This window comes from Nelumbo nucifera, chromosome 3 (genome assembly GCF_055504915.1).
Source record: "Nelumbo nucifera cultivar China Antique chromosome 3, China Antique-T2T, whole genome shotgun sequence".
NCBI lineage: Eukaryota > Viridiplantae > Streptophyta > Magnoliopsida > Proteales > Nelumbonaceae > Nelumbo > Nelumbo nucifera.
Window position 1 is genome coordinate 90,613,827 of NC_142651.1, and position 15,387 is coordinate 90,629,213.

The following is a 15,387-nucleotide window of genomic DNA, read 5'->3' on the forward strand; positions in this document are numbered from 1 at the left end:
ATCTTGCATCGTACGTGTCAATTAGTGGTTTTATTTGTCTTTCAACATAAATGACTTTTAATTGCGTACGTTTCAATTTAAAATGACTTTTAAAATATTTTTATTTAAAAAAAAAAAATCCTTTATTTTAACTAAATCTATTTTTTTTTAAATAATTTAAATTAAAATATTCGGGGATGGAACCAATCCCTATTGGGAGATGGAGGGTCACTTTTATCCTTGGCGGTAATGGAGTCAGTGAAGTCTGAGGTTGGGGATGGAGTATGGTCCCCACCTTTGAACTTGTCCTATTGTCATTTTGATAATCACTATTTGGAAATCACTTAAGTACCCCTAAAGACAGTTTGACCCTTCTCCGATCCACCAAACCCTACCTTTAAGTTTTAGATACCTTGAATTAGGGTTGCAAGTTGGGTAGGTTGGGTTGGGTTTATGATCAATTCAGGCCCAACCTTAAAATTTGAGTTTAAGGCCCGAGCCCAAGGTCAAGCCTGATCTTCTTAATCTGAGCCAGTCCGTATTGTAATTTGATCTATTCGGGTTGGGCTAACGCTTGGGTTGGAAAATAAACCAACTCTAAAATTATACAAATATTTATGTACATATGTAAATACGTATGCAAAATATATATATATCTATGTGTGTGTGTGTGTGTGCAAATATGCATGATAAATTTATATATATATATATATGTATGTATGTATATATGTATGCATAAATATGTATAGTTGGGATGAGATTGGGCTGGGTTCAAGATACCTAAGGGATAAACCAGGTTTGGCCCAAAAAATAAAATAGTTCAACTTCTTGGGCCTAAGCCCAACCCGAGGACCGAAAATCCAAGCCCAGCCCATATAAAATTTTGGACTGAATTGGTTCGGACTCGGGTTGGGCCCGCCAAAATTGCACCCATACCTCAAACCCCATACACATCACATTTCATTCCAAAACATTATCATGTCTCCCTTAATCAAGCCAAGATTTCATTTTAAACCCTCTCATTGATTGGCATACTCAAGTTTCATGTTTATCGCCCTAATGCATCATCACCTAGCCAATCAAACCTTACCATTAAATTCCAAATCCCCCAAAAACCCTTGCTTACCAAATTTCACTATAAAATTCCCTGTTTTGACTTTGGTAAAACCAAGATTGTGTTTATATTTTTTTCATTGGCCAATACCATCTACCCATTAAATTACCATTCTCACAACATTTTTAAACAATCTAATGACACTATCGAATTTAGCACCCTTGGCCAACCAAATTTTACTTAAAAACACTCCCATTTGCCCCCCCCCCCTTAATTATAGAGATTCCATTTCCTACATTCTAATTGCCTGACCACTAGACCTGTTCATGGGCCGGGTAGCCCGACGGCCCGGCCCGGCCCGGCCCGCACCCTGGTCGGGCTTGGTCATATAATTAGGCCCGTGGGTTTGACCTCGGGCTTAACACAGTAAGCCCGATTGTGTTTCGGGCCAGGCTCGGGATTTGTCAAAAAAGCCCGGCACGGCCCAACTCAGTATTATATATTTTATAAAATATATAATATGTATTTTATATATTATATAAAATATATAAATAATATAATATTTATTAAAATATATATTTATAATTTAATATATATATATATATATTATTCTTTTCTTTATAATTTCAATCTATCTCTCTCTTTATTCAGCTGCTTCAACATTAATAATAATAATAATATAGGCTAAATTTCGGGCCCGAGCCTGGGCTCGGGCCCAAATTGTAGGCCCGAGGTCGGGCCGGGCTCGGGCTCGGGCCTTAAAAAAATTTGTTAATACACAGTAAAAACCCGGCCCGAGCCCGGCCCATGAATAGGTCTACTAACCACCTTGCACCCTTACACACCCTTACATCTAAAAGGAATCATAAAGATTCCCTTAGAATAGGGAATTTTCTCTTCTAATATTTTTACCCAAGGTTTAAAATTTTGATATGATTAATAACTCTGCATTTTGATAATGTAAGAGCATCATTTCAGGGGTATTTTCGGTTTTAGAATAATCAAAGTATGCCCTATTTCCTAGTTAAAATCAATATTGTGACCTCTGAGGGTCTTTGTGCAAATTCTGTGAAAAACTGGGGAAGCTACATGGCTGAAATGCAACTTTTGGAAAGCTGGTGTGAAGTCTAGCTGAGAGAGGGAGTGTTGTTGTGAAAAACTACAAATAGGAGGGTGCCTCCTATATGCTAAACCCAAAATGACGCCCTTCCTACTATATTAGCATGCTCCCCTCTCCTTAGCAAACCCTAGGGCACCTCTTAACCCATTCTTTTCATTCTTAGAAAACCCTAGCCGCCCTTAGCTGTTTAATCTCCAGCCTCCACTCTTTTTAATATCCACTATTCATTTTAGGGCACTCTTTTCGTAGCTTTTAAACCCTAGGGCGCCACCTAACAGATAATCCTCACCATTCAGCCCTTAACCACTTGATCTTAGCCCTCCACTCCATCTTATATCTTAGCCATCCACTCTAGGGCTCCACCTACTTCTTCTAATCTCCACCTTTCAACCCTAGGTGCCTTAATCTCCTCCATTCATTTCTAGGCGCCCAAATCTCAGCCCTACATAACATTGGGTGCCCTCTTCTTTTCTTCTCAGCCCTAGGATCACCCTTGAATCATCCTAACCCTCCATTAGAAACCCTAGGGCACCCATAACTTTGCTAAAACCCAGCTGCCGCCCCCCTCTTTCTCTCTATTCCCAGTTGTGTCCGCCATTCTCTATAAAAAGGACCCTAAGGGCCCTAGAGAAGGGGTTGGTCAATTCACTTAATTAACAAGGCTAAGGTTTCATGAGGAGTTCAAGGGTTGTAGAAGGAGGGGACACCCAAATCTTGTCAGGAGGGGTTCTTGCAAGCTGTTCAACTATTCTACAACAACCGCCACTGGATCTGATCAACCACTCTTTTATTTTCTTTATTTTATTTTCTGTTATTTTTATTTTTTCAATCTTTTAGATTTAATTCTTTTTTGTTTCTCTATTTTGCATATCTAAATTCGTTCGGTTCAAGGCTAAGGTGTCTTGAGGGGTTCGAGGGTTGTAGAAAGGATGGATGCTCAGTTCTTTTTAGGAGGGGTTTCTACAAGCTATCTGGCTGATCTAAAGCTATCGCCACCAGATCCAGATTCTAAATCATTTTTTTTATTTATTTCTTTTATACTTTGTTGATTCCCATACTTTATTAAATTTTGATTTTTATTTATTGTCTTGTTTAAATTTGAAATATTTAATTTTAGCAATAATATATTTTATTTTCGTATTTTTTGCCATTCCGATTGCACTCTCTTGTTTGGATCTAAGTATATATTAATTTTTCACTTGCTTTCTTGTGGATACGTTCCGTTCTCACCCATTTACTACGTTAGTAATTGTTTGAAAAACAGTAAAAATTATAAATGTTTAAAATGGTGTTTTAGAGTGTTTAACGAGGCGCTTCTCGACACACCAATGATACGCTCGATACAGGGCATATCGTATTGTATCTTTTAAAAATCGATATAGGATACGCATGGAAATCGAACACTTCATCTTTTTTCATGCGTACCGGGGGTGTATTGGGGCGTATCGATAGTGTATCGACGAAAAAGATTGACCAAAAACTAAAATAATTTAAAGGGGGAAACAAGCTTCTTTTCCCCGAAATAAGCCTTCTTTCACCCCCAAATGACTTTAAAACTCCAAACTTCATTCCTAGAGTATTAGATTTGCAAAATTTTACAAGAAACAAGTGTGAATCGTTAATTTTTTTTAAAGATTTTTCAAATTTTGAAAAATATGGAAAAAATAGGTAAAATTTTTCAATCTTTTATAATATCTTGTGATTTCTTTTTTTTTTCTTGAATGTTTAAATTTATGTCGATCTACATTTCTTACATTGAAAATCACAAATTTTTTTTTGTGCTATTAGTAGATTTATGAAAATTTCATGAAGATATTTGGGGAAAATATAAATTAACAATATATTTGAAAATGTAAGTTTTTTCTTTGCCTATAAAGACTAAATGTGTTTTAGATATATGGATTTATCTATCATATCCATAGAGCAATTGAAATTTCTTCTTTAATATTTTTTTTTATTTTTTTCTATTGTTAGAATAAAATATAAATAATAATTAATTATATTTTATCATTTGATCATAACAATTGAATATATTATAATTCTATGGATGATCTATCATATCCATAGACCAATTGAAATTTCTTCTTTAATAATTATTTCTTTTTATTTTTTAGAATTGAAGAATAAATAGTTAATTAATCATATTTTTTCATTTGATCACAATGACTGAATATATTATAATTTTATGGATGATCTATCATATCTACAATTGAAATTTCTTCTTTAATAACTATTTTTTGAATATATTATATAATTTTTATTTATTTTTTATAATTTTTGAAAATGAATAATAAATAATAATTATTTAAACAATAAATAATTATTAATTATATTTTCACATAGAGGTTGTGTCAATGTAGGTTTTATGGTTGGATAAGAGAGTTGGGTTTTTCTCATCCCATAAAACATTAAAACTTAAGAATTATAATTTATAAATTATAGTTAAGCATATGATTTTTAATGAAATTATAATTAGCTATAATATATTTCTTCTTAAAACCATTAAAATATATAATTTAATGTATATATACCTCATTAGGTCTTATATTTAGTGTTGTTGATGCATTTTTATGATTTATTAAAGTATTTTTAGTGTTTCCAAGTACATCTATGCGTATCTTAGTTTTTCTTCGATAAGCATGCGTACCCAAGGTATATCCCGATACATATCTTAAAATTGCCTTTCTAATACACTTGTCGTTTTCAATAATTTGAACATTGTTTTTACCTGAAATCCCTGAACTACCTTGGCTCTCCTATTTCACTTCTAAGATTTCCCTTGTCCTACACCAACCTTGACTCTTTTGCCTCTAAACTTTAGTGGAATATCCAAAATACCCCTGGACACTTCATTATAAATAGGGAAGAGGGGGACCCCTCTCAAGACGATGAACAGAAAGGTAATGTCCTTCCACTCCTACATCCCTTTCTCTCCCCTTTTCCTCCCCCCTTTCTCTCCCTCCCCTTTCTTTCTTTCTAACTTTCCCCTACTCACCTCCACCAAATTAAGGACATCTTGTCAATTAAAGGTAAGTTGAAGAACATTTTAGCTCCCTATTTTGGTGGGAAATTCCTAATAGGTATGTTGTACTTTAGGCTCAGTGCCAAAACTTTTGCAACAATCTAGCACCTGGGGTTAATATGACATGTAAAAAGATTCCCGATGGTATCTAATAACAATTCAAAAAAAGGGCTAAAACCAAGTTTGATAATATTAATCACTGTTGCAGACACCGCTAGAGTCGCGATTCAGATCTGCCACCGGAAACTGCAGCAGCGAATAGAAGTTGAGGAAGAGAAAGAGGGAGGTAGAAGAAACGACGGAGAAATCACCACGGGTTCAGATCTGCCACCGGAAGTTGCAGCAGTGAATAGAAGTTAAGGAATGCAGAACGTGTTCAGATCTACTGCCGCTCTGTTTTTCGTGAAGAAGATGAACAGTGTTCGGAAATGAATTCGGTGATTTGATGGTGGAAGAAGAAGAAGAGAAGAGGAGAGAAGGGGAAGAAGAAATGAATTCGGTGATTCTGCCGCCCCTGCAACTCTGTTCGAATGAAGGGGAAGAACTCTCTTGACCCCTCCTCTGCTTCTGGCCACCTCCATTGAAACTGGAAGAGCAACCGTCTAAAACCCAAAACCCTTGACATACGGTTGAAACCCCCATTGAAACCCAGAACTCTCTTGACCCCTCCTACCTCTACACAGCAGCAGCGGCAGCATGGCTGCTCTCACAACCCAAACCCTTGACATACGCCCACAATACTACAACCCAAAGCTCCCAGCCCACACGCTCTCTTGACCCCTCCGCCGCTTCTGTCCACCTCCAATGAAACTAGAAGAGCAACCGTCTGAAACCCAAAACCCTCGACATACGGTTGAAACCCCCATTGAAACCCAGAACTCTCTTGACCCCTCCTATCTCTGCACAGCAGCGGCAGCATGGCTGCCCTCACAACCCAAACCCTTGACATACGTCCACAGTACTACAATCCAAAGCTCCCAGCCCACACGCTCTCGTCCTCCAAGAAGTACGAGGATTCTTCCGACCTCGTTCACCTTCAACATTTACCTCATCCGGTACGGCAAGTGGAAACCATCTCATAAGTTCATCATCAAGGACTTCCTCCTCTCCATCTCTGCCAACCATCGCGCAGCCGCTTCGCCTTCTGTCTCTGAGTGGTGGAGAACCGCTTCTCTTTATACCGACCAGACCGGCGCCAACGTCTCCCGAACGGTGCTCATCGCATAGAAGCCGGCCTACCATGAGAAGGGTGGTTGAGTTGCTCAAGGATCACACATCTGTTGGTTATTCCGGCCTACACCTCGTATCAAATGATCATCTTGCTCATTATTAATCCTTCTTTCTTTGATTTTTGATTTCTTATCCTATTCAGACGTTGGGGTGGAACCGGGCATGGCTGGAGCCATTGCTGCAACCATTATTGGATGCAGCGAAGAACATCTGACTGGTGGTGGATGGAGGCTTTACCGGATCTTCATTTTCTTGAGAAAGAAGATGATGAACATAATTGATGACTAGATTATTGTAAAATGAAAATTCAGGTATTAGACTGTCACCTTTTAAAGTTCAGATATTAAATTGCATTCAACTCAACGTACAGGGTACCTATCAGGAATTTTCCCTTCTTTCTTCTTTTCTTGGTTGGTTTTGATATTCACATGTGAGGATTGCTTGGAGTAGGTTGTAGGGCTTAACTTTCAACCCTACATTCCTTATTTACTATCTAAGATTTAGGTCCCAAAGAAAGTGGAAAAGGGGGGACCCAAGAACTACCAACTTGTTGTGACTCTAAGTTGATGATAATTGGGTGAGGTTTTAGCTCATTCTCCCCTAATAACATGAACTTCTCGGTTTTAATTTTTTTTGTTTTTTGTTTTTTTTTGCATTTTATGTGTTATTTTATACAAGAGCTAGTCAAGGGGGTTCAGTGTAAGAGAGGAGGGTGCCTAATCCCTTACTCCTTTGTCCTAAAACCCAAAATTTCTAGTGAAGAAGACCATTAATGTGTAATTAGCAAAAAAAATTCTTATCTTTAAAATGGAACTCATTACCCAAACTTGGTGAGTGCCAACATCAAGTAAAAACAACCAAAAAAATTGGCATGTTCACACGGAATGGGATCTGCTCCTCAACATGGGTATCTCACAAGCACATCCAACCATACATTGGGAACATCTCCCGTGAATAATAACTTATAACTTTGGGAGATGTTCCCAATGCATCGTAGGATGTGCGTGTGAGTTCAATGTGAGACACCCTATGTGAGGAGCAGATTTGGTCTTTGTTCACACCTATCACTTGGACAAATTTTTGACATGTTTCAATATAAACCACTAGTGGAAAAAAAAACAAAGAAAGGAAATATGACATTAATTTTATTTTTTTGATAAAATCATTGGGCCATGGGTACGACATTAATTTTATTTTTTATGGTACTTTAGTCAATTTCATCATTAATGATAATTTTCATCACACATGTTTTGTTCAATGTGATAAATAATATTATAGACATGCTCACGATTTTTATAAATTCTATAATACTTTGTATATTTGTATTTTATTTAAAGGGAAATTCAATTCTCATTGGTTTCAAAACATTGAATTTTTGTCAATGATTTCAAAACCTTTCTGGAAATACCATTCACTTAGTCAACAAACATTGTGAGTTAGATGTATGTTCAATTTTTTCTACAAAATTTGTATGTTTTCAATAATTTATTGTATTTCTATCTATTCTTTAAGTTGTTATTTGATTATATCATATGTTGACCCATATGACCTAGTCACTACCAATCGGATGGAAATACTTTTGCTTTTGTGTTGAATTTAAATTTTGCATTTCATTTCCATTAGTTGTAAACACAGTTATTTTTATATTTAATAAGATGAACATTTAATATTAGAGATGTGCTCAAATGCTTTATACAAAATTTATATATTTTTCATATTTTTTGTGTTTTTATCTTTTTAAAATATTTATTATTTAATTGTGACATCATGGGTTAATCAATTTGATCTAAAAGGTTGGACTCTTGACCTTCCATGTAGAAGGAAAATGGTTTCACTTTTAGATTAGTTTTAAATTTTATATTTCATTTACGCCATCAATAAAAATTATTCTTATTTATAACAATTATCTATGTTTAGTATGATTAATATATAATATTAGAGATGCACCTAAACTCTTCTATCCTTTGTATATGCAATGTCTGCATTTTTTTCTTTTTATAAAATTTTATTATTTAACTATAATGTCATGTTTACTCCCATTGACCCACCATTTAGGTAGGATAATGGTTTCATTTTTGAGTCCATTTTAAAATTTTATTTTATTTATATTATTAATACAAACACTTATTATTTGTCATATTTTTTTAACATGATAGATATATAATATTAGAGATGCCAAATATTTTTACAAATTTTCTTTGTTGTTGTATTTTTAAAGATTTAGTATTTAATTATGGCATCAGGTGTTCACTTGTTTCACCCAAACGGTTGAATTGTTGACTTTCCACCAAATAGAACAATTCCAATTTTGTGTTGGTTTTAAATTTATATTTTTTGTCATCATCAATAAAAATAATTATTCTTTGCCATACCTATTTTTCTTTAATATTGTTAATTAATATAGGATTTAATGAAAGAATGAGAGTTAATACCCTAAATATAATACTTAATGAGAGGGAATTGAATGAGGAGAAATGTAGTAATTCAAATATATCTTGTGCCTTCATAATTAAAGATGAACCAAATATAAAAGTAGGAATATTATAGTCAAGAATAAGAATCAATGAATGTAAATGGAGTTAATACCTTAAATTTAAAACTTAATGAGAGGGATTTGAATAAGGAGAAAAGTGGGTAATCAACTTACACTTATGTTCTTATAATTAGAGAGGGGCCAATTTAAAAAATTGGGATATTTTAGTCAAACAAAAGTTTCACACTATCATACACACTTTTAATAGTAATATAGATAGGCATCTATACACTATACTATTAAAATTTGGGATCATTTACTAAAACACTCCTGTACTTTGCAAATGCTTATTGATAGTTCTTTTAGACAGAAGTATAAAATGAAAAATTTGACCTTAACATCTATTCAACCAAAATAATTAAAAGAAAAGAAATAATCAAATTGTCAATTTGAAATAACCAAAAATAAAAGTAAAAATAAAAATAGACAACGAGAGGAAAAATAAAAAATATAAAATTAAAATACAAAACAAAGGAAGAACCAAAAAATAAAAATGAAAAAGAAAATGAACAATAAAAACATATTTTCTATTACTGCCTATTTTACTTTTATTTCTATTTTTGTTATCCTTCTTTCTTTCTGCTTTAATTTTTGTTCTATTGTTTTTTACTATCACTTTTTGTTTTATTTTTGAAATAAAATAATGTAAGAGTAGGCTTTTGTTTGTAGCCCATTCCCCATACCAAAACCCACCCAACCTTAGTGGCAATGAGATTTGATCCCAAGCCTCTCAACCAGCAAGATACCCACCCAATTGAGATAGATAGTATCAATTGGTGTTAGAAACCTTGGGGTTGGGGTTTATAATTGACTAGGGAAATTGATTTTTTTATCTCAAAATTTACCGCAATTAAATTTTATTAAATTTGAAGGAAAAGAAATCCTAGGAGGGGGATATAAAAGCCTTATGCCTCAATAAAAGCTAATTAGACCGAGATCCACCTGTACTATATAGTTACAATTGCCAAAGAAAAGTAGAAAAAAGGTGGATCTCAAAAAAAAAAAAAAAAAAATCACCGAATCTACAAAAAAGGAATACCTAAACCATCATCTCTAAAGAGGTGCTGAGAATTGTAAATTACGGTAAACAGGAATCACTAGCTTTCTTGGAAAGCCAATGAACCACCTGATTAGCCTCCCTAAATATGTCTGCGTTACCTCGATGTCCATGATCCTTACAAAACTGTATAGGAGATTTTTCTAGTACCATAGCTTCCATGTAAGGGCGTAATTTCCGTGAATGATCTCAAGTCAGAAGCAGGATGAGAATTAGTTTCCATCTTTGACTCCAATCCCCATAGGGGAAAATTTAGCCTGCATCCCTGATTTCCCCAAATCCCCAAATTTTTAATTAAAAGTTTGTTTTCATAAAGGTATTTATTTAAAATAAAGGAAAATTAATATGCAAATAATATTTTAAATATATTTTGATATATATATATATATATATATAATATTATATATTTAGTATAATATATTTTCATATATTTAATATATATAATCAGGGTCGAGGCAAGGTGTGGACTTCACTCCCCATCCCCATCCCGGTCCCCAATTGGGTATTCCTATTAATCCATCCCCATCGTGTCTCTGCTAAGGCAGTCTCCATCCCCATCCTTGTCTGGTTGGGGAGGCTAGATACTCGAAGGAGATGGGGAAAATTTCCATCCCTACCCTTGGGTTGTGTATCCCCATAGAGCAATAAGTTATAAGCCCAATATACCCTAACGTCCTTTTCCCGTGCATCGCACGGGTTCCGCTAGTTCATATGTAAAGCTAAGCTGTCCCAAACAGCCCTAAAGGAAGAAATATAGTGATGAAGATCATTGATTAAACATCCAACGGTTGTGACTGAAATTTTCAAATGGGTCTTATGAAATTCATTTAAACATGAATGATTGTCTGATCAATGAGTAAATTTTGAAGGTGTTGGGGCTCGACCAACCAAGGACCCAATTGTTCATTGGACAGTATGGTATAGTCTCGTCATGCTGATCAGCAATCCTTCTCTATTCACTTAACTAGGGTTTCAGGCCCAAAAGTAGATCTACTAAAATCATCCCAGCTTAACTTGGCCTGAGTGTACCCAGGCCCTATCCTTGACAAAAACAGCACTCTCAAAACTCAAAAGTAATGTTTTGAAACTGCTCAAAGTGAAGACCCGAATACCTGATCAATGGAGTTAGATGAACTGCCTCATCAGATTGATGCCATCTGACCTCTAATAACAAGATTAAAGATCAATTAATCTGTGAAGAATTTACTTGAAAACTTAAACTGCAAAGATGCATTTCCCTCAGCTAAACTAATAGAATTCCATACTAGGGAATAGGAGCCATTCAACTATCCCTTGGTGGAAGCTTTCTGCTGGAATTTTTTACAGATTTAGTTGTATTAATGACCAATTGCAGAAGGGATGATGTAACTAACTCCTACCAGTTAATGAGTTGAACAGAGTAGTCCCTGAGGATATGCACATCTGAGCCTAGAATCGCCTTTCAACATTCAGGGGCCAGGACAGACATGGCCACTGATGATAGAGGTCTGGAGAAGTGGAGAACCACAAAACACCCTTGATTCCTTGAACATGAAATTTCCAGTACAGTGTGGTCTTCACATGGCGGACTAGCCCAGATGGGACTAATTAAAGTAGGTCGTACTTAATATGGAAATATCCAAACAAAGACCTCAAACAGAGAAATGAGATTACATGGTAGAACTAATGTATAAACAATGTAGTAACATTTTAAGATGTGTTTCTTTCCTCATTTTCTATCCTCATGAAATCAAGATAGGATTTACCATCAAGTTTTCGGGCAAAGAAATCCTTGAAATACTTCTCTACAGGCACTCTTCTGAATATTGCCGGGTTATGTGGACCAATCAAGCTTGTTGCAGGGCCTAGCGCTGCATCCAGTTTGGTGCTGTAGAATGTCGCAATTGAGAGCCTCTCCTTCATTGAGTTTACTGTTGCCCTGTGTTCAATGCTACGGTATATCCCATTGCTCACAATCTGCCAAAATAAGCAGTAAAATATGACAAGAATAAGTTCCTCTTCATCTATCTCAAACCAAATTGAGACACTTCCACAATAAAAACCAGGAAGGTTCAGTATAAGTTTAGGCTTAAGGCTCTGTTTCTGTTTGTTTTCAGTGCAAAGCTGAACTGCATACAAAATTTTCATGCAGTTCAGTTTTGCATCCATTTGTTTGTAACTATGATTTGCACTCTACCTGATACAAAATTTGAACTTTTTGTCTCATTTGTAATCACTGACAGTGCTAATTTTACATCCGAAAAACTGATACAAAACTTCCACCACCTTCTTCCTACTTCAATTCTCTCTGATATGAAGTTGGGACCTCATCATCTTGCTTCCTAGCTCACTTCTAAAAAAATGACCCTCCTATCTCCATTCTTTTTCATACAGAATGGAGACCACTTCATTTTACTTCCTGTTTTACTTCTGAAAAACAAATAAGACAGTCAAATCTGAGGCACAAGTATATTTACACAGCCTATTTTCACTCCCATCCATTTACACTTAGTGCAAAAGAATTTTGATATGCAACCAGTGAACAAGTGAAAACTGATAGATCTATTGAACAGGAGCTAGGAAGGTAAATAAATTTCAGCTCAGATTAAAAGCTTACCTCATATATGTTAATAACAAATCAAATCCAGTTTAGTTTTCTAACTCAAATACAAGACCTAAAAGGCTTTCAATACATCACACAATGGCTATAGGTCCAATTCTTTTAGATAAAGTGGGTTGTTAATAAGCCCAACTTATCAAATGGATAGTGCATCCCAAACAAAATACGTAAGTATAGTTGTTCAGTAGTACTCAGTATGGGGTGGTCATTAACTAGTTTTAACAAATACTCACTCAATCCTAGTCCGCCCAAGTTGTTCCCCTAACAGGAATTGGCATTGCATTCTGATCCAACCAGGTTGGACCACCCTTCCCAATGACTATATATCAACCTCTGGTCTGGATTATAAAACAATCAATGCCTTAGAAGAAAATATCTTCAATTTGATCAACGAGGGTATGCTTATTACAATTGAATAAGACCAAGTTTGATGACAAATACTAAAAGTTCATGACCCAAGTTAATTAATAATTACTCGGGGACTTACCACCCAAACTCAATCCAATATAACTCTACATAATTGGCACAGTGCAATTAAGATCTTATTATCATACACCTATAACTTGCTTGTAGAGCTATCATACAGATTAACGTGATGTGATTAGAGCAAGTGAAATGAAAAATACCTCCATAATATCTCCAATATTAACTACTAAGGCATTTGGGAGTGGATTAACAGGAACCCATTTCCCTTGTTTCCTTATCTGAAGACCTTCTGTTTCATTAAGTTGAAGGAGAATTGTTAGAGCATCAGCATCTGAGTGAGGAGTGAAGCCTATGGCCATCTCTGGTTGGGGACATGGGGGATAGTAATTCATTCTCATTGATTGCACTCCATCACTGAACAACTCTCTCATCTCCTCAGCCTCTATCTTTAGAGCTTTAGCCATTTGGTCTAAAATTTTCAGAGCAAGTTTTCTTAATTCCGATGAGTAAACTTCTAGGCACTCTCTGCAATAGAAAATTCAGCAATCTTCAATAATCCATTAATGTACAACAAAATCTAATACCTAACCCATGGACATAAAATGTTGCTGAAATCAATATAGAAAGACAGAGAGAGAGAGAGAGAGACCTAAAAGACAAAGGGAGCTTTTCAAATAAGTATGATTTCCTTAGAGAGGTTGGAAGAGTAGTTATGTAGAACATATCTGACCAATCAAGTTTCTGCTCCTCCGACACCACAAAAAGCTGCCCAAATCCCTCATGGTCATCTGGGTTCTGCCATAGTTTCTGTTTCTCTTCTGAAGGTAGCTGGAAGAAATCTTCAATCTCTTGTTTAACTTTCTCCAGCAGTGAAGAACTGATTCCATGATTTGCTACCTGATAAAACAAAGACTATTCATTTACGAGAATTCCCTTGGGCCTTGGGGATGTTCTACCGCATCCTTTGTTAAAACAGAGACTGAGAGTCCCTGAAATCAGCAATGTTAATTTCATCTCGGACAGCAAAAGACGGGAACTGACCTGGAAGAAACCCCATTCTTTGCAAGCAGAGTGCATCCTTTCCAGCTCGGAATTCACAAAGTCTCCGGAAAGCAAGCTCTGAATGTCAATGATCGGGACAGCCGGAAACGAAGAATCATCAGAGATTATGGGAGGATCTTGGCGGACGCGTATGTACCGAGGTGGGACTTCGACGATGGGCTGTTTTACCAACTCCTGAACGCTGGGTACTAGCAGAGATTTGCCAAAGGTCACAACTTTTGGAGACTCCATGGATGTGCAGAGCAGAACCTTTGCGTCTGCTTCCGCCAAAACGAAGAAGAAAGATGAAGCAAAATTTTGCCTTCTTCTGAATGCTTCAAATGATTATCTTGAGTGTCTCAAACCGAGTATGCAGTCAAATAATCATGTCAACTGGATAAAACCGAAGTGGAAGGACGAAGTCATGCACCAGAATCTACAACCAAGAGGAAGGTTAGAGGCCTGAGAAGTTGTTCCTTGGGCAGGTACTCCTATGCTCAAGTCAGTTGAATGGAAGGGTAGGTGGTCGGTCAAGCAAGTAAGAATAATGCTGGTCCTAGGTAAAGTAGAGGTATCAAAATCCAAATGTCTCTTATCTTGAGTCGAGATTACTTATTTGTAGTCAGACATCGGTGTTCTAATCGGATGAGGCTTCTAGAGTTTCCGGGATGAAGTTATCGGCTAAGGTCTTCGGGATGTCTCCTCTTCACCGGCAGAGTTAACTTTCTTGTCCGTGTAGGACACTCCAAGTCATAATTATCCACGTGTATGGTGCCGATGTGGCTAGAGAGAGAGGATGGCCGCTAAGGCCGCCACGTGGCATCCTTAGCCAACTCAACCATAACCCAAACAATTACCACTTTTACTGTTGATTGATTATAATATTTTCTAGTCATATATAGTCAAACGCTTTAAAACATAGGAAAAATATATGACCCATTTGATTGCTCGTTACTTTACGACATGTTGATTGGCTAAGTTTTTTTAGTATCAATATCTTTTTAGCATTATAGTGGAACCCTAAGGCTGTGTTTGTGTTTAGTATGAAGGAAAAAGTAGAAAAAGGTAGAAAAATCATTACAAAGCTTGTATAAATTTCCCTACCTTTTCCTTCAAACCAAACATCCATAAGACTCAACAACACCCTCAAACCAAGTACAACTAGAACTGAGGCCGGGCTGGGTTATGAGCTAAAACATTCAAAATGTCGTCTAATCAAGGAAAATATCATTTGTCCATCTGTTTGAGCTAAAGTTCGGAGATCCATCAGATGAGCAATATTAAATTATTAATCCATCTCCAGGGTGCTTCTCCATTTTCTTATTA

General features: G+C 35.9%; 1 protein-coding gene across 1 annotated transcript; it reads right to left on the reverse strand.

The window, feature by feature from the left end:
• Window positions 1-5,038: 5,038 nt before the first annotated feature.
• Window positions 5,039-14,640, reverse strand: LOC104608963 (protein SRG1-like). Its single transcript, XM_010275087.3, has 4 exons — window positions 14,062-14,640; window positions 13,670-13,917; window positions 13,221-13,545; window positions 5,039-11,951 (listed from the first exon to the last, which is right to left on the reverse strand). Exons 1-4 carry the CDS (start codon window positions 14,311-14,313, stop codon window positions 11,685-11,687), a joined length of 1,092 nt encoding a protein of 363 aa, XP_010273389.1. The 5' UTR covers window positions 14,314-14,640; the 3' UTR covers window positions 5,039-11,684.
• Between the last annotated feature and the right edge of the window lie 747 nt (window positions 14,641-15,387).